The sequence below is a fragment of the Parambassis ranga genome, chromosome 8, assembly GCF_900634625.1.
Source record: "Parambassis ranga chromosome 8, fParRan2.1, whole genome shotgun sequence".
In the NCBI taxonomy this organism is placed as follows: Eukaryota; Metazoa; Chordata; class Actinopteri; family Ambassidae; genus Parambassis; species Parambassis ranga.
Window position 1 is genome coordinate 12,467,975 of NC_041029.1, and position 18,056 is coordinate 12,486,030.

The window sequence follows — 18,056 nt, forward strand, 5'->3', positions numbered from 1 at the left end:
ACCAGTAGTGATTATTTGTAATTAGTAAGTTCTGTAGGTTGGTGAGGTTTCAAATACACTTGAGACAATATTTTCCGGTTTTGCTTGCCAGTTTATTATTTTAATGTGGAAATGCAAATCATCACAGCATAGGAAAGAACTGTTCAAAAGGTTCATCCTAATATTATTCATAAAAGCTTTGTTATTTAAAAAAAATCAAAGCATTTTGAATCCCAACCTGAGGAATTTGAAAACATAAAGAGGTAAAAACTTGCGTTCACCCCCTTCCCTTAAAAGAGGGAAAAGACAAAATAAAATAAAATAAAATAAGAGAGATTACACATCTCTACATTCATGTTAAACCACATGTCAGTTAGAAATGTTAAACTCCACCAGTAGCAAGGTGAAGCGGCAGTAAAGACTGTCATGAAGATTGCCATTTTCTTCTCAGACAGTCACATCAACATTAAAACAACTTCAACTGTGCAAAATGAACCAACTTCCATTATGAATGTGGCACAGAAGGTTTTCAGGATTCCTGCTGCACATCCAGACATCTACCAACTGTAAGATATAAACCAGAGTAATCTGATCTGGTCTTTAAGAACGGGATTATTTTTTCCAATCAGTGATCATTCATCTGATGCAGCAGATCTGTGCCATGTTGACAAAAACAATAAAAAATATTGAATAAGAAAAAGAACAGAGAAGCAAAATAAAGTGGTATATCATACACATGATATCCGTGTATGTTAACAGGGTACAAGAAGATTTTAGTCATATGACAGGATACACATGTCCTCTACATACATATTGTTATTACACAGGGACACTTGTTTGGCACAAAACAACACAGTTTACACAACAAATAATGTGTGCACTGCTGGATAGACATGATATAGTAAAAGTAAACACTGCACCACCTTGTGGCATTTTTATGGATTCACCAATCCGATAGAAGTCTTTTTTTCTTCACTTAATTTTAAACCTGTTTTAAAGCTGTGGTCCAGCAGTCCCCTGCATCCCTCTAATGGACACACTGAAAGATGGATGGACAAATCTCTAGGCTCATATAGGTTGCATAATGAAAGCTGCTTCTTAATCATAACCAGGAATATCCATGTTGTTGTCATTATTATTCCGTTTTCTAATACTTGAAGTGTATTTTTCAGATTGCAGCAGTAAGGATGACTGTAAACACTAGGGGTGGAACGGTTCACTAAATCCACGGTTCGGTTCGTATCACGGTTCTGAGGTCACGGTTTTCGGTGCGGTTCGGTTTACATTGTTGAAGATTTTTCTACTTTTTTTTTCTTCTACTTTTTAGCTGAACCTGCTGTGCTACGCTACTGTCAGAGTGACCAGTTATATAGTGTTTTGAGGCGGGGGAGGAGCTCACAGTCGCTGCTTGTCGAGGACAGTAGCCTGAGAATGACACGTGCTTTCACATCAGTCTCCAAAAGTCACCAGAGAGAGTCACTAGTTGCTTTTGATTAAAAAAGGTTTGGAAAGCCGCCTAATGTAGCAAGAGAGACGCAAAGTTGGCAACACTCGTCTCCATGCTGTGGTAAAAATGCCTCTCTGTATTACTTGATGCGCATGTCCAGAACCGAACAGAACACGCGCTCCGAACCAAAACACGTGTACCGAACCATTCGGATTTTTTTCCTGAACCGTCCCACCCCTAGTAAACACTGAACTTTGTTGGGACACAAAGGTCAGTGGCACCAGTACCTTCTGTGTTGTCAGCTCTCAGGATTCTGCAGTTTTACCTAACAGCTAAAATCCTGTCCAATAGCTACAGCCAAGCATGCATCAGCGCACCTGAGGTACTGTTAACTAGTTGGCAATAACTTAAAGCACTCTTACTAACCAAATCCTAAATAAAGGTTTCAGATGGTGCAGTTTGACAACCGTTTGCAAACATCTTTGTTTCTGTGATTTCTTCCCCACACAAAGTAAAAAGTCATTTGACTGGATACTGGGAAAGAATATGGTGATGAAACTTAGCTGGGACCAAATCCCCCCCTAAGCCTCTCTCAACCAGTGTGACGGTGCACAGGAGAGTATCCCTATGAAATATTAACGTGTTAGGTTTTGAGGAGTTTGAATTTTGGGTCATGGAGGGAGAATCTGCTTGAGTGCATCACGTGTGCTTTGGCCCAGTTTGTCAGGAAATTTAACAGAGAAGTCCAGGATCATGTCCCCTCTCTTCTCCGGGAACTTGGACAATGGCAGCCCTTCTCCAGCAATGCGCTTTTTCATTCCAGGTTTAACGACATCTCTGGAAGTCACAGTGATGGTCCGCCCATCCAGTGTGGGAGCGTTTACAGTACATCCACACAAAGCCTGGAGACAGAGTGAAATGGAGGGCAGTTAGACAGGTCTGTACTGTCATCAGCTGGGTTCTACATAATGCAACTGACATTAGAGCTCACTTACCTCTCTGAGTGATATTTTTGCAGGATAAACTATATCTGAGCCTTCTCTTTTGAACACAGGATGAGGCTTGTCTTTGACTACAAACACCACATCTGCAGGAATGTTGGTGGGAGTTTCATCTCCCTCCCTGGGAAATGTGATTTTTGTACCTTCCTTCCAGCCACGTTTGATGTCCACAGTTAAAATCTTATCTTCGCTCCGCATGGTGCAGCCATCAGGATTCAGCCTCTTGCGAGAAATTTTCATCTTTTTGGTGCATCCTGAGAAGACCTCCTCGAGGCTCACCTTTAGCTCGTGCACCACAGGTGGGTCCTTCTTTTTCTGTTGGGCTCTGTGATGGCCCCCCGGGTGGGATTTAAAGGACCTCTGAAAGCCGCCCATGCCGCCCATTCCTCCCATGCCAAATGCTGAGAAGGGGTCATTAATATCCATGTCATTTTCCCCATTCTGTGAGAAGAAGTGATCGAACGGGCTGCGGCCGCCGAAGAACTCGGCGAACATTGCATGAGGGTCTCCATGGAAGGTGTAGTTGTAGCTTGGACCGCTGTGTCCTCCACCATCTGTGGAGCCCTTTAATCCTGTTGAAACAGACAAACATTAAAGCTCTAAAGGCTGAAAAACTGGCATACTGTTAGGATCATTTTATGACTATGTCACATTATTTGGCACCACTGAATAATTTCACCAAATAATAACAAAAAACTGTAAACATTAAGAAGCATGCTGAGGTGAAGTGGAAGACACTGAAAAGATGCATTGAGTTTGTATCATCCAAAAACACAACTTAAGGCTATCGAAGAATCATAGCACACCAGGGAGACAGTATACTGTTGTGTTGAGGATTGAGGTCTGCCCACACACATGCCCTCTATAACCTGATCTTGGTGCTATGTGTGTCAAATCATTGCTCTCCACAAGCCTAAGACATGTGACCTAACAGAAAAAGTGTTTCCAATGATGGGGGGGTGACAAATATTAACATCTCAATATTAAAAGACAATAGCGGCGCATGTTCAAAAAAAATCAAGCATCAATAGTAGAAACATAAAACACAACTTTTTCACAACAACGGCAGCAAAGGCTAGTAAATACTGATACGGCAATGATCTAACTAACAAAATATTTTCATTTTGACAATCAGTACATTATTATATTATTGAGTAGAAACATCAAACTGCTGCTGAATCAATGCAATCTCACCTACTGTGCAGACTACACATTCCTGTAAAATGCAAATGCAAATGCTGATTGCTTACAAGAGGAGTAATGATCAGACATGAAGAGTATCTGTTATCTATACATACATGTATGCCTATTATGTGCATTTTACAGAGTTAAACCACAATTAACATTCCAGTAGCAGACTGACAGGACAGGCAATAACTCGCTGCTTCCAGCAGGTTCTCCAGCTACACCCTATTGTACACACACGCACTCACTGTATGTAGAAGGATGCTAGAAACTCCAAGCAAACGTTATATAATCTATCTACCAGTTAGATCTAGAATTAGAAAGACGCCTGTAAATACATGATTAAAAACTCAATGCAGGGAAAGGAGTTCGGTTACCTTCTTCTCCAAAGCGATCATAAATGTCCTTCTTCTTGGCATCACTCAGGACATCATATGCTTCTGCGATCTCCTTGAATTTGTCTTCAGCTCCAGGAGCCTTGTTCTTGTCGGGGTGGAAGCGCAGGGCCTGTTTTCTGTACGCCTTTTTTATCTCATCTTCGGATGCACCTCTGGCTATTCCGAGCACTTTGTAGTAATCTTTACCCATTACAATGACCGGTCAGTTTTGTTTCCTCAACTTTATAAAAACATTTTAGCGCCGTCGCTCCAGCCTTACATAAAGCATGTCTCTGTGTGTGTGAGTCCGGTTAACGGGGGGCTCCGAAGCCGCCGCCGCCGCAGCTGTCACCGCAGTGTACGATAGCTGGCTGGACAAGCTAGCTGTCAAGGTTGTCCCTATCCCCGCTGTCACAGTCTACCGACAACTTTCTTCTCCCCAACGAGCCGTCGAGGTAAACTTATTGTACGGCTCATAAAACGTAGACTGGCCGTGAGTTGCTCTGCCCTCGCAGAAAAACCAGTGGGAAGAAACTTCTGGAAGCTGATGCTGCTGATGTGGGTCACGATACGGAGCCGAGAGGACTCACGCATTACAACTTCCGGTTTGGCATCCGGAAGTGTAAAGGTATGTCTTTAAATTACACATTTAGACCAACTTTATTTGGTAGCATCTGTCATTAAATTACTTAATTTAACTTCGCTGCTTTTTGAATAAGCGTTAGTTTTTTTTAAATAATATTTTAATGAAATACGCATGCGCAGAAACTGTGTGGACTTCCCTTTGGAATAAAAGCAGTTATGTATTGATACTGGTCACTTTTATGTGTGTTAGGGATGAATGCACTTAATAGACATTTGACAGTTGAAGTCTGAATGTAACCTTTAATCAAAACCTGAATGTAAAAATAAAAATATTCATTGTATGTGCTTGTTGTTACATTGTTTATATTATAGTGTGTATAGAAGGGAAAAAGTGCAGATTATTTGTAGTCTTTAGTGCACATTATAGAGTGCTCAATATCGCCCACCAGAGGCGAAAAGGTAAAATGCATGCATAGTACTGCCTGCTAAACAAACTTTCAGTTAAACAGATGGAGTTAGAGTAAACAAATATACTGGCATTAAAAGGTGTTATCCTTTTTACTTATTATCAATATTAATAAAACAAATATCAACTAAAAATGGATAGGTTTTGGCTGTGACATTATGCAGTCTCTACCAGAGCGGAACAGTGTTCCTCTTACTTATGGCACAAAGCAGACAGGGCATCTGTACATCAGAAGTAAAACTCACCTTTGGTGCTTTTTCATCTGCCTGATCATCAAATTTATAGGTTTAATAATCCAGTACTTTAAGGTGATCTTGGAATGCATGCTTGCTGCTGGCCTGTGCTGCTACTTGTTATAAATAGAGCACAGAATATAGACATGCAGTTGGCTCTGTGCAGTGATGAGTCGACCCCCTGTAAAGAAAGGCATCTCTGATCTTGTCCCAATCAGCATTTTCTTTACTGCTCCTCCCTCCCAACACAAACATAGTAGTAATTTAAAATGATTTAACAACTCCCCTCTGTGTGTGTGTGTGTCCAAGCGTGGAGCAGAGCAGACAGGAGTTGTGTCTAATAGATCTAATGAGATCATATTGGCATCTGTCACTGCAGAGTGTGTGTGTGTGGCCTCCCAAGGTTACCAAGCTGGTGCAGAGCAAATCAGGCGACTTATATTTAGCCTTGCAAATGGTGTGCCATGGATTATGTCTTGGTGCTCTCCAGTTTCGTCTTCAGTGCGTTTTGTTGCCTGAAGAGTGGGGGTTGTGGATCATGAAGAGGCTGCTGTTCAGGTGAGGAGCAGATCCACTTCATGGTCTTTGCCCATTTTCTTTTATTCTTCTGTTAAACTGGACGGATTTTTGAAAACACTTTTAAGCTGCACTGATAGCTGTGTTGGGGGAAGAGCTTGTCGCACAGAGGACCAACGTCAGTGGACATATTACAGATTATTTCAGCGTGCTTTTTGAGATTTGGGATCAAACGGCGTCATGGATGTGTTGGCCTTAGAGGCGAAAAATGTGACTGGAACAGAAACAGAGAAGAAGTCTGCTCCGAGGCCCAAACCAAAACAACCGAAAAAGGCTAAAAGAATTGTTTACTTTGAGGTGGAGATTGTGGACTTAAAGACTAAAGAGAAACTCCTGCTGCTGGATAAGGTTAGTGTCAGCATGATAGGGGTGGGAGTTTTATCACACTCAACTTTTATATTGGTCTTAATGGTTATAAACTAATGCATGATTCTGGTCAATAAAGCTATGTTGTTTTTGCACAGCATACAAGTGTCATGATCTCGTCATGTCACTTCTAAAAGTCACCCCTTTTAGAGCACTGAAGTCAAAGAAAACATATTTTAGCACAACTACAGAGTCATTTATTTCAGATAATCATCCACTTCACAGGTTGCCCGGTCACGTACAGCCATTATCAGTTGAGTTTCTATTGAGTGAGGGTTCTAGTTAAGAGGTGAGAATTCCCTCTTCATCTGGCAGGAATGTTCTGTTCCAGCTATGCCAGATAGGAAGACATGATTAGCAGCTTGTACGAAGGTTGACCATAACATTATAGATTGTATTGCAGGTGAAAATGAAAAAATAAAATGGAAGTGAGAATAAGGACAGTAATGTTGTGTTGAATCTATGTGTAAGTATCAATGTAAACCACTGATTTCCAGTTTGATTGTAGGTGGAGCCAACTGCAACTGTCCTGGATATCAAAGCTTTGTTTCATAAATCATGTAAGTAAATGAACCTCGACTGGGAATATTGCACATTCAGTGTCTTTAAACACCATCAGTGGCGATGTACAGTAGTTGATCAAGACATTCAATACTTTAGGTTGTAACCAAATATTTTTGACTCGAGTGGCATTCGGGCTCTCAGAGCGGCTGCATGGCTGTACACTCCTGTTAATAAATAATCTCCTCGGGATGCTAAGAGTAAAACCTCCTCCGTATCTTGACAGATCCAAAGTGGTATCCAGCCAGACAGTCCCTGCGTTTGGATCCAAGTATGTCTGCCACAGTGATTTCAGCTAATTGGTAGGTGTTGTGATGATGTAATGTGAGGTTGACTCGGCTGATTGTTGTGTCTCAGAGGCCAAGAGTCTCAGGGATGAGGAAGTTCTCCAGACACTTCCTGTAGGAACCACAGCCAGCTTTTACTTCGGTGATCTCGGGCCGCAGCTCACATGGGGAACCGTAAGTCTATGTGTGCACGGTTATACAAACTTAACCCCCAAGCAGTGTCTGGTCGTTTTCTATTCCCCTCACAGTTTTAGTTATTTGTAACTGCAATATAAAGATGACATTAGTGCAGTATAACACAGTTAGAAAGCCATAAATCATGAAAAAACAAAAATGGAATTAGCATATACAACATAATTTTACATGCTAATAGGTAATCTTGGAAATAAATAAGGACTCCTCTACATGGTCTACATGGTTTTTCTACACTTTTCTGCATGTCAAGTGTAGCAAGTCTACAGATCAGCCAAAAACTTGCTGAACATTAGTCACATTGGATGCAAAATGTTTTTATTTACGTTAGCTCAAAATAATCCTTGATTTTGTCATATTTTTCTGCACGAATCACACATCTCACACCTAAAAGCACGTTTAAGCATGCATGCCAAACATACTGACACAGTGTGGGATTCTGCTAAAATATGCAAAAGCATAAGCAAAAGCAACTATGTGTTTTTTAACATTCTTGTTCCTAAAATATAAGCAGACACCCTCTCACCCACCCATCACTTTCGAATATAAATATCAACACACACGGACAGACAGAGGTGAATTGCTGACTTTATTTTCCCCACCTCCTGTGCTGCCTGTCCTCTGTGCTAGGACACATAATCTCATGGCCTCATTTCTCCCCAAGGTGTTTATCCCCCTGACCTCTCAACTGCCTTTCACTGCACCTCCTAACTCACCCTGACACTGCCCACACCAGGCTTTGGACCTGGTGCCAGTGTGGAGAAGCATCAAGTGCTTACCAGAAGCTGCTGGTCTGCTGTGCTGGGCTCTGCTAGAGGTGCTGATTCAGGGATCTGTTTCAGTGTCAGCTGTGCTGCTTCATTTTAACATAGTGCTTGTGAAAAGTGGGTGGTATGAGCTGTCCTCATTGGCACATGGTGAACACTATTATTGGTGTTATACGACTGCTGAGGAGACTCAGGAGGTTTTGCTTGGAAAAGTGAGCCTGCAGTGAAGCCATACCGGTGTCAGTTGTTAAAGAAGTCAGAGCCGGTGTCAGTTGCACACTCTCCTTTTGGCAGAAAACACGTGACTTGCATGTTCTTGGCCAAAGAAGTCAGTCTGCTCCCTCTCATGCACATACAGTAGATACAATTACAGGATTCCCGTCTCTCTCTCTCTCTGTCCTCAGGTCTTCCTTGCAGAGTGTGTTGGTCCTCTGATCATCTACTTAATGTTCTACTTCCGCCTTCCCTTCATCTACTCTCCAAAATATGACTTCACCAGCAGCAAGCACTGGGTCGTACAGTGAGTGTCGGCTTGCTCTGGGTTGGTTTTGTGTCACGTTGGTGTCGTGTATCACACAATCCCACAGCTTTGCGCTGAAGCCCCTTTAACATGACAAACAGTTGTGAGGCATACTGCTATATTGGCGCTTATGTTAGAGCCAAGTGTAACACAAAGCAATGCAGTATTAATTACTGTTAAATGTGTGTGTGTGTGTTGCAGTTTGGCCTGCATGTGTCACTCCTTCCACTACATCAAGAGGATTTTGGAGACATTGTTTGTCCATCGTATCTCCCAGGGGACCATGCCTCTCAGAAACATATTTAAGGTGACTGTGCTGCATATAGTGAACATCCTATTCATTATGTTGTACTGTACACCTGCTCTCAGAGGTCTGAACATTTTGACTTATTATAGCCCCTCTTTCCATTCCAGAACTGTGGCTATTACTGGTGCACTGCAGCTTGGATGGCATACTACATTAACCACCCTCTCTACACCACACCGCGTAAGTGCTGACCGTGGCAATTCTCACCTTAGCTCATCTGTCAAACTACTATCTTAATCCATTCCTGTGTGACAACAGAGTATGGGCAGCAGCAGGTGAACGTGGGCCTTTACATATTCCTGGTGAGTTCTGCTGATATTACTTTCAAAATATTAAATCATGTTGTTGAAGTTGATCTCTTCTTTTGATGTGTTTATCCCTCTAGTTCTGTCAAGTCGGGAACTTTTCCATCCATGTTGCACTTCGCAACCTAAAATCACCAGGTGAGCTTACCATTATGATTTTTTTCTTTTTCTTCTCCTCCATGGAAACAGTACAATCATGGCCACCAGCAGAAACAACCTAACTATGTGTTTGTGTCAGAAAGACATAAATCATGAAAAAGAGAAATCAAAGGTGATTTTTTTATACAAATGTAAAAGAACTGCAATCAGTATGCACAACCTATTTCTTCTTCTTCTACAAAGCAGTTTCCGACAATAACCAGGGAAAAACTTGCTGATTTTGTGTAATGAGACAGCCAATCTGGTTCGTAGTTGTACTAAGGACCGCAGAATTGTTTGTTATTTATAGAATCTTGATTGTTCAAACCATTTATTTTTGTTGAAATATGAATAGAAAAATGAGAAATAAAAAACAGTTTTATGCTCATTTGATTAACATTCCAGGTTCAAAAGTCAAGAAGATTCCGTACCCTACAAAAAACCCCTTCACATGGATTTTTTGGCTGGTCTCTTGTCCAAACTACACATATGAAGTAAGCGGTTTCACATCCACACGTTCACTAAATGTGCTCTATTTAATGTGTTCACAGTAATAATTTGATTCTGAGAAGTCAAATATGTAAGATGCGGTGTGTCAGGAAGAGTGTATGGTTCATTATCTCTGGAGTACTGTTGATCACTTTGTGCAGTCTCTTAGGAGCCCACATGGCAGTTTATCTTTGCTGTAACAGACGCTCTCCTGCTGCCATCTGCTGGTTACACCCTGTACCATCTGTACTCCTGTCGCTCTCAGGTCGGCTCCTGGATCGGCTTCACGGTGATGACCCAGTGCGTGCCTGTGCTTTTCTTCACACTGGTGGCCTTCATCCAGATGAGTGTGTGGGCTAAAGGCAAACACCGCAGCTACTTAAAGGAGTTCAGAGACTACCCGACCCTGCGCTCCTCCATACTGCCCTTCATCTTGTAGCACTACAACAGCAGCATCCAACCAGCTCCCTGACTGGATCCTTTTTCAGGGGCCTCTCCAATCGTTTGGATGTTAAGAACAGAGGCATCCATGTTTCGCCATAACAAGGAGACACACTTGCTCAGTGTCGGACTGATGAATGTAGGACTGTCACAGGCAGAGGAACACAATCAAACGCAGCAAAGTCTTACCTTTATGTTGAATGTGAAAATATGTCCTTTATATTTTGCTATTTAATGAAGTTAGTTATTATTATCATAACCTTGGAAACCAACCAACTAGAGGCTAATCTGCAGTGTCAAACTAGTAAACAGCCTGGAGCTGACAACTGTGTGGTGTCATGCAGCTCACGTAGCGTTCCGCTGATCCTGAAGTGACCTTTAAACTGTGGTAGTAGCTCACTCATGCACTCCATATCTACTGTGTCGTTCACACATTTTCTAAATCGAAATTTAGTGTTGAGCTTTAAGGTTGTTTACAATATCTCAACCATTGCTTTCAAAGATAATAAAGAAATAACCTAACAGAGAGAGATGAGCTTTATTCTGGAAGAAGTGTGTGTTACACATAAAAAGGGGACTACATCATATGGAATGTTACAATTTAAATGGCTGGCATTGATCCAAACAAAGACAATTATTAATGGATGACGACATAAAGTATTGCATTTGATCGTGGTGCCTGCTTTGTGGTGCTCAGCAGCAGAACCACTTTAAATAACATGTTTGTTGTTGATTTAATTTACTTAAAAGTAAATTCTGTTGGTCACATCTAGCTTTGATTGTTCCCCAAAATGTACTCTTGGACCACAGTTATTTTAAATTAAGACTGGAAGAAAAAAATCAGGTACAACTACACCATAGACACACTCCAAAACAGCAGCATGGTAATTCAGGAATCAGACTGTTGATAGATATGTAGGTAGTCTGATTTCCTCAGCACTTTGATGAATCAAAAGGAAATTGCGCAATCCACATGCTTTATGTGAGACTTGTGGACCCACAGATACTGTGAGCCTGTAGCTAGTCCACTGGTCCTCCAATGCTTTCCTACCACAGAGAGTCCAGTCCCTCCACAGTGGGTGAAATGAAAACCATTTAAAATCCATAAACTGTAATGAGAGGTAGGATGACTGTCTTGCAGTTTCTGGTCATTCTCACAGTGAAAGCGAATTCCACCGCAGCCTTTCCTCCCACCCTGCCATGCCTCCGCGCACACCCTCTGCATATATGAAGGTGAGTGGGAGGATCCATCCAGATGGGAGAGGGCGCTCCATGCATGTATGTTTTTGAATCGATGCAACAGTGTCTGTCACCACTTCAGAGGTCTTCAAACTCCAGGAAGTGGGTCCTCTGCAGCACTTTTACATGACGCTCGTAGATTTTAAGGGCGGGGCCGAGTCGGATGGACAAACCTGTCAGCACGTCACTGCGCTGCATCAGGAGGAGGGACTTCCCATCGATTTCCTATTGGAGATAAGTATTTTGAACATGTGTATATTAATTGTTGTACTTTGAGTTGGTGGATTTTGTGCAACAGCCACATGCCTTATGCTTGTTTTTTTGTATTGGTGCACTAACCTGTGTTCGGAAGGCCATGGCCTGCTCGGGAAAGCCTGCAGCTGAGAAGTAACTGGCCACATCGGCCACAGTCCACTGCAACAAGTTCTGGCTCATCTTCTCCTTTTTCACTGAGCTGGAGGGACATCAGGTGTCAGAAACAAGCAACCCACACGGACATCTCATCAGCAGGTAACTTCTGATTTGGCTGCATTTTCAAGGTTTTAGGTGACTTGTGCAGTTAAAGGTAGGGTAGGAGATAACAATCCGATAGCAACCGATTAGTTCAGCAGTTTCACATTAAAACGAAGAATATGAATCATCTGTAGAAGCTATAAAATGCTAAAAACATCAGCCAATCCTCCGAGACAACCCTGCGCAGAGTATTGGCTGGTTGTCACTCTCTTCTTGCTCTGCACGCACCAGAGAGGTACGTGCATGATGGCGGAAGTCACAGACCACAGCTCGTCTACAGGTAATGCGCGTCCATGTGATTGGGAGGCGTGGCTTCGGGGTGAGCCCCGGGAGAAAGGGGCGTGTGTTTACTTTCGAAATCTGGCTGACTCACTGAGTTTTCAAAATCTCCTACCCTACCTTTAACTGTACTGTCCTACAATATGATGTTTTGCAATGTATATGGCGATAAATTGCAGTTCTTTAAGTGTCCACTTGAGGCTGGTTTCAGAAGCAAGTCAATCTTCCTACTTTGCAGCAGATATTCACATGTTTACAGCCTGCTACAAGGAATTGCTATCCATAACAATGGCTGTGAGTGACAATTGGGTGTGTGGAACTGAAGGATAAACGACACAAAGTAAGAAATTGATTAAATTAACGACAGGATACTCACATTTCATCATCAGCTTTGTCACCATTTAGAAGACTGTCTTCGGCTGCCGTGAAGGATGAGATGTCTATTTTCTTAAATGTACCTGAGGACAAATTGGAAATATAGTTCAGTTCATATAACTCACCATAGGAGCACAGTACTCCTATAAGGGTGTGATGGGGAAGAGGCAGCAGTTAGAGTTGTGAATGAACCGATAAGATGTTTTTCCTGGTATTCCACACCCAGGTGTCATGGTACAGTGTGTTTTTCTATGAATGCTTCAGTGGCTTGTTTCTGTTCAGTCTCTTTGTAATGAAAAATGACTTATACACAATTTTATACAGTTTTCCTGGTTATATTTGGCATTTCAGTGTAATTAGGCAGGTGTTTGTTATTTAAATACATCTTTTACAACTGAACATTAGCAACCTAATTAACTTTGGGTGTGAAAGCAAGCGGCCAAATGCCAGCTGTGTCATCAGGTTATTATTGTGCATGATGAGAGACCTAGCAATGTACTTGTTGTGCGTAAATTATTATTATGTCTGTGCAACTGACACAGTCCTCCTTCAGTCACTATCATTGTGCATGGGCTAAGGTAGGAAGGTTTGTGAATCCTTTAGAATTTAAAATATTTCTGCATGAAAATGACCCAAAACATGAGCTGAGGTAGAAAAGGAGAATCCAATCAAAGAAAAGAAACACAAATACATCACTTTGCAATTTATGTACTCAGGAATAAGATCCAATATTACATTTCTTATAGCAGCAAAAAAGCCATCCCATTAAAAACACCCGAGAAAACCTTCCAAAACATCTCCAAAGAATTTGGATTTGAACGAATCTACAGTCCAAAAGCCTCCACTGGAGAGCTCAACCAAGAAAGGTTACTCCAAAAACAAAAGACGTGTAATAGTCCACAAGGTTACAAAGGAACCGATGGTAACTTCTAATCAACTAAAGGCCTTTCTCACATTGTCTAATGTTACTGTTTGTGAATCGACCATACGGAGAACACTGAACAACCATAGTGAGCATGACAGCGGGGGGGCACTTCTCTTAATATTTTGTGGACAGAGGAGACCAGAATAAAAATATCAGGCTACATGAGAGGCCCAATATCAGGGGAATGAATGACACTGCATTCCAGTAAATTAACCTATCCCGTCTGTGAAACATGGTGGTGGCAGCATCATGATGGCTTTGGACTGTTTTGCTGCATACGTTGTGGAAGCTCCTGAAACAAGCTGTTCATGTGAGGAAACCCAGATCAGAATGAGCTAAAATTCCTCCAAGCCATTATGGAAATTGATTTGATAATGTTTTATACAAAATAGAAGACAAATCAACATTAGTCTGCATGTTCCAGCAGCCATGTGATGAGAATTATATGCTTTGGAAAACTGGGGACACATGGGGCAAAAGCTTTTACCTTAAGCAAATTATAAAAAGCCACCTGTTTGCTTATATGTTTTCTACTCAACATTCCCAATTTGACATTTACTGCATGAGGACAGAACTGAGCACTTTAAAATGTTAAAGTAGGAAACACCTGGATGGACGGTAGCAGGACAAACTTGTGAAGCATTCCAGAAGTCCTCAGTAAGCCGCAAGGCAAGCACCAGTAGAAAAGACCCAAACAACCAGCTGTTATTAGTTGCATGTGTGTGTGTGTGTTTCAAGATCAACTATGAAAAATAAGGGGAGACAGCGTAACTCACAGTCGTCAGATGGCGGGGACAGTGTCTGTGGTCTTCCATCAGATACATTCTTGGTCTCATCCTGTTGGCCAAAAACAAAAAAAGTCAGATAGGAAGCAGAGAAATTGAAGAAACAGGAGACATTGGGACAAACAAACTACAAGCCTATTACCAGCCGTGCTGCATAGTCTGGTACCATCTGGTCAGATGAAAGGTGGCTGTCCTCCACCTTGCCTCCATCTTCTTTCTTTATGTTGCTTAAAGCACAAGGGCTGCTAGTCACAGACTGGATTGCTGGCTTTGTGGCTACTGCTAACACAGAGAGAACCAATTCCATAAAGCAACATTAATGTGCTCTATAGTGTGCCTACCACCCTGCGTCTAACTACCTTTGTCTCTCTGCATTCCTGGGTGTTGTCGCTCCGCTGGGCAGACAGTAGAATCATAAGCCCAGTCATTGTGTGCGAGGGCCCTGGGGCTGGAGGGGGGCAAGGAGTTGGGCCTCTCCATGGCCTTCTGAAGAGAGACACAGTCCAGACCTGGGCCAGGGTCAGGGCCGGGCAGAGTGCCAGAGGGAGAGCAAGGAGCAGAGGCTGCCCGCACAGGGGCAGCGGCTTCGTGCGTGCGGCCGGGAGAGGGTCCGTCCTGGCTGTCCCGGCTCTCATCGGCCCCCTCCTCATCTGCATTACTGTCCGTGTCCATGGCCATGGAGGTGTCAGCCTGCACAGCAGAACAGACTGTCACTAAGGATGGGTGTATTAACACAGATGTGTGTTATATGGTGGATACAAAAACACAACACAGTGGGCTTCAGTTGATAAAAAAAAACACATTTAATTTAGTTAAGTTGTATTTGTGCCAATAACTTGCACGTTACTGAGGATTGTTGTCATGACTGGGCTGGACTAATTTGCAGGCTGAGGCTGTCACATGAAAACATGCTCGTACAGATGTCGCAATTTGACCGCTGTGGTGGTAAATTATTGCCTGTGAATACCTCCGTCCCTCTCCTCGGTGCAGCCTTCTCTCCGCAGACAGACGTCTCTGCGTGCTGTTAAACATTTCAGAACAACTAGTTTTAAACCATCGGCTTTCGTCGAGGTTTTTTTTCTTTCTTTCTTTTGTCGACGGCGCCCTGAGTGAAAAATTACCTTCTGCGCGACTGCGTGTCCAAGACCCAGCAGTCGAGCACAAGAGCGCACTAAAGCCCGCCCCGCTCCGCTGAAACAGAGCCGCTTGCATGGAAGCGTGTTCACCTATTGCTCTGTATTTCACACAACTTTCACCGAGACACGGTCACGAACACATCATCCTCCCCCCAGTGGGATCTGAATCCTACGTGATTGTCACCGCGGCTCACAAACAGCGCCGCTGTGCTCGGTGCGTCCCCGTCTTCACAGGCCTTTTTTGAGTGGGAATTTTAACACGCGAGTGCGCGAAAAGGGGCCGATGGGAGGCGTTTTTTTTTTCTCTCTCAAATTTCCTCCAAAGTGCGCATGGAGTTGGAAGCCGATGTAGAGACCTCGCCATTGTGTCTGAGGTCTTTAACAGAGCGCTTCCCCCGGGCCGAGCCGCGGCAAAGCGGAGCACGGACAACCCGAGCTTTAAGTCGACGGGCACATTCGCGCTGCACACTCCGATCAGAGTGAACAGCGGTCACATCGATCGCCAGTCTTTATACTTTGACTTTGCATCGGGTCAACGATTACAGTAAAAGCGACTGAACAGTAAGAGTAACGCAAATGAGTCCGTTATCGGACACGTCACTGTCTACATTTGACCCTTGCATTCCGGCAAAAACCTGAGCACGGAGGCGCTGTCTGTTCATAGTAAGCATTCGTTTTGTAGCCACACACACGCCTTTCAGAGAACAAAGTCAATTTGATCTCAGCTTAACCCAAATCGGACAGGCGCATCCGCCATCTAGCGCCGGACGAACAGTTTGCGGTCTCTTCGCGTTAGTTCGGCTCTTATGCTGTTACCGGCTCCTTCGTTTTTAATCACTTTGCAGGGACGTGATTCATCTTAAAATAATGTCAACTAAGGTTGGCAGGCAGGTAGCAGAGATGACGCTGCTGCACAGGGGCCGTAACACCCACCAACAAGCGTTGGACGTGACCGGGTTTGGCAGTGTGTCCGACAATGGATCTAGGGGTTCGACTTTATGCACTGCGTCGGTAATCGCCCATCACTCGAAAAATAGACGCAGTTTGCATAAACGCAACGGTTACACCTTTAATATACGTGGCCTACTTTGTCACGGTTTATTAAACAGTTGTTTAACGGGACAACACGGGTACATTCTAAAGTCCAGATAGCCAGTGAAAACACGTCACGGACAACCAAATTGTGTGTGGATGTGGCCCAAGTGACACTGCGTGGGAATGCTGTCCTCGTTTTCAGGGATAAAACAATCAACAGCCTAACAATGTCCCATCATCCCCCAGCAGGCTCCGACATCCGCGGTGTTTCAGACTTTTTTCCCCCTTCACCCACTCCCACATTGACAAGTTTGCTGCGGATTCAAATGTGTGTTTTCAGTCCCGGCCTTCAAAATAAAATACATATTGGTCAACGGTGTAGCACATGCTATTATTCTGAAAGCGCATACGTTCGACTTCCGGTCTAACTCTACTCGTTTCTTGGAAACTTCACCGCTCCCCTCCCCTTCGCTCAACGCCGAGTTTGGGGCTTGAAAAGCGCTTTCTGCTGCTGATAATGGAGGCTCGGGTTGTCGTAGACGGGCAGGACGGTGCAACTTTTCCCCTTGTTGTGTTGTGTACGTTTGCACCCGCCCGTTTAAAGTGCGCTACGACCGGCGCAGTGCCAAATACGCTACAGCCTGACTACACGCGCACCTACTGTTGTTTTTTTTTTTCTTCTCCACCTCGGCTGCGCTCGAGCGAGGTCCAACCGCGCCGCTCGCCATCTGCGGCAGTTTTGGGTGCACTTGCAAATCACTCCCCTCACCACTCCCAGTGTACACACTCAGAACAAAAAACCGTCTTTGAACAAACACAACACACTGCCTGTTTTCACCTCCACCTGTTAATTTGCCGTGATGTGATGTGACAGTCACACGACAGCTCGTAAAAAAAAAAAAACGTGCCCCCACGCATCTGCCTCCACATACCTCCAAATCCTCCTCGTCCTGGTCAGCGGGACCCAAAGCGCTGTCCCCGTTGCTCAAGTCAGAATGACTGGCTTCTTCCACCGCGCTCCTTCTCGCAGCCGTTGCTAACGATACATCTTCTTTTTTTCTGCTTCTCCGCTGAACCTTGGCGGCGTTCCGGTACGAAATAGAACCCTTATAGTTAACTTTCAACACGATTTGTTCCTGAATCAGTTTCTCCAGTTCTGCGCAGGTTCGGTCGGGCTCGGACCCGTGTCGTCTCCGGACCATTCGGCAAATCCTCTCTAAGTCCGGCCGGGCTTTCCGAGACCGCAGCGAGTCGATAGTGTCCAGGATCCACTCTCGGTACTTTGATTCGGACATTTTGCTGCTCGGTTGCTTCGCTTGCTTTCTTGCTGTTTTTTCGTACCTTAGTGCGTCAACCTTGTGCGTTCACACACGGTGATTTTCGCGAGCCGCGGTCCGAGCCCCACTGAGAAGCGGAAACCTCTCTGTACGCCTCCTGCGTTTGCGTGTGCGCTTAAGGTGGAGCGACGGAGTTGCGTCGAAAAGTTTGACTCGAGAGGGTTTTAAGGTGGAATTCACAGTCCTGGACGAGAACGAGTACGCGCATCT

At 43.8% G+C, this 18,056-nt stretch overlaps 3 protein-coding genes and 1 long non-coding RNA gene across 5 annotated transcripts; 1 reads left to right on the top strand and 3 right to left on the bottom strand.

The window, feature by feature from the left end:
- Positions 1-84: 84 nt before the first annotated feature.
- dnajb1a (DnaJ heat shock protein family (Hsp40) member B1a) lies at positions 85-4,567 on the bottom strand. Its single transcript, XM_028413062.1, has 3 exons — positions 3,990-4,567; positions 2,422-2,999; positions 85-2,328 (listed from the first exon to the last, which is right to left on the bottom strand). The coding sequence occupies exons 1-3, from the start codon at positions 4,198-4,200 to the stop codon at positions 2,098-2,100; spliced, it is 1,020 nt and encodes a 339-aa protein (XP_028268863.1). The 5' UTR covers positions 4,201-4,567; the 3' UTR covers positions 85-2,097.
- A 1,226-nt stretch (positions 4,568-5,793) lies between these two features.
- tecra (trans-2,3-enoyl-CoA reductase a) lies at positions 5,794-10,514 on the top strand. Its single transcript, XM_028413060.1, has 11 exons — positions 5,794-6,197; positions 6,724-6,775; positions 7,003-7,047; positions 7,134-7,237; positions 8,427-8,542; positions 8,744-8,849; positions 8,957-9,029; positions 9,108-9,151; positions 9,235-9,292; positions 9,698-9,786; positions 10,047-10,514. Exons 1-11 carry the CDS (start codon positions 6,030-6,032, stop codon positions 10,218-10,220), a joined length of 1,029 nt encoding a protein of 342 aa, XP_028268861.1. The 5' UTR covers positions 5,794-6,029; the 3' UTR covers positions 10,221-10,514.
- Positions 6,546-10,546, bottom strand: LOC114440577 (uncharacterized). Its single transcript, XR_003671151.1, has 3 exons — positions 10,412-10,546; positions 9,303-9,371; positions 6,546-7,327 (listed from the first exon to the last, which is right to left on the bottom strand). It is a non-coding gene; the product is annotated as an uncharacterized LOC114440577 (long non-coding RNA).
- Positions 10,547-10,769: 223 nt separating this feature from the next.
- samd1a (sterile alpha motif domain containing 1a) lies at positions 10,770-17,936 on the bottom strand. Of its 2 annotated transcripts, none has more exons than XM_028413050.1 (7): positions 17,442-17,936; positions 14,698-15,028; positions 14,481-14,617; positions 14,330-14,390; positions 12,630-12,711; positions 11,801-11,915; positions 10,770-11,686 (listed from the first exon to the last, which is right to left on the bottom strand). In XM_028413050.1, the coding sequence occupies exons 1-7, from the start codon at positions 17,802-17,804 to the stop codon at positions 11,540-11,542; spliced, it is 1,236 nt and encodes a 411-aa protein (XP_028268851.1). In that variant the 5' UTR covers positions 17,805-17,936; the 3' UTR covers positions 10,770-11,539. The 2 variants fall into 2 exon arrangements, with proteins under 2 accessions (XP_028268851.1, XP_028268850.1); XM_028413049.1 differs by having other exon boundaries at positions 14,481-14,620.
- Between the last annotated feature and the right edge of the window lie 120 nt (positions 17,937-18,056).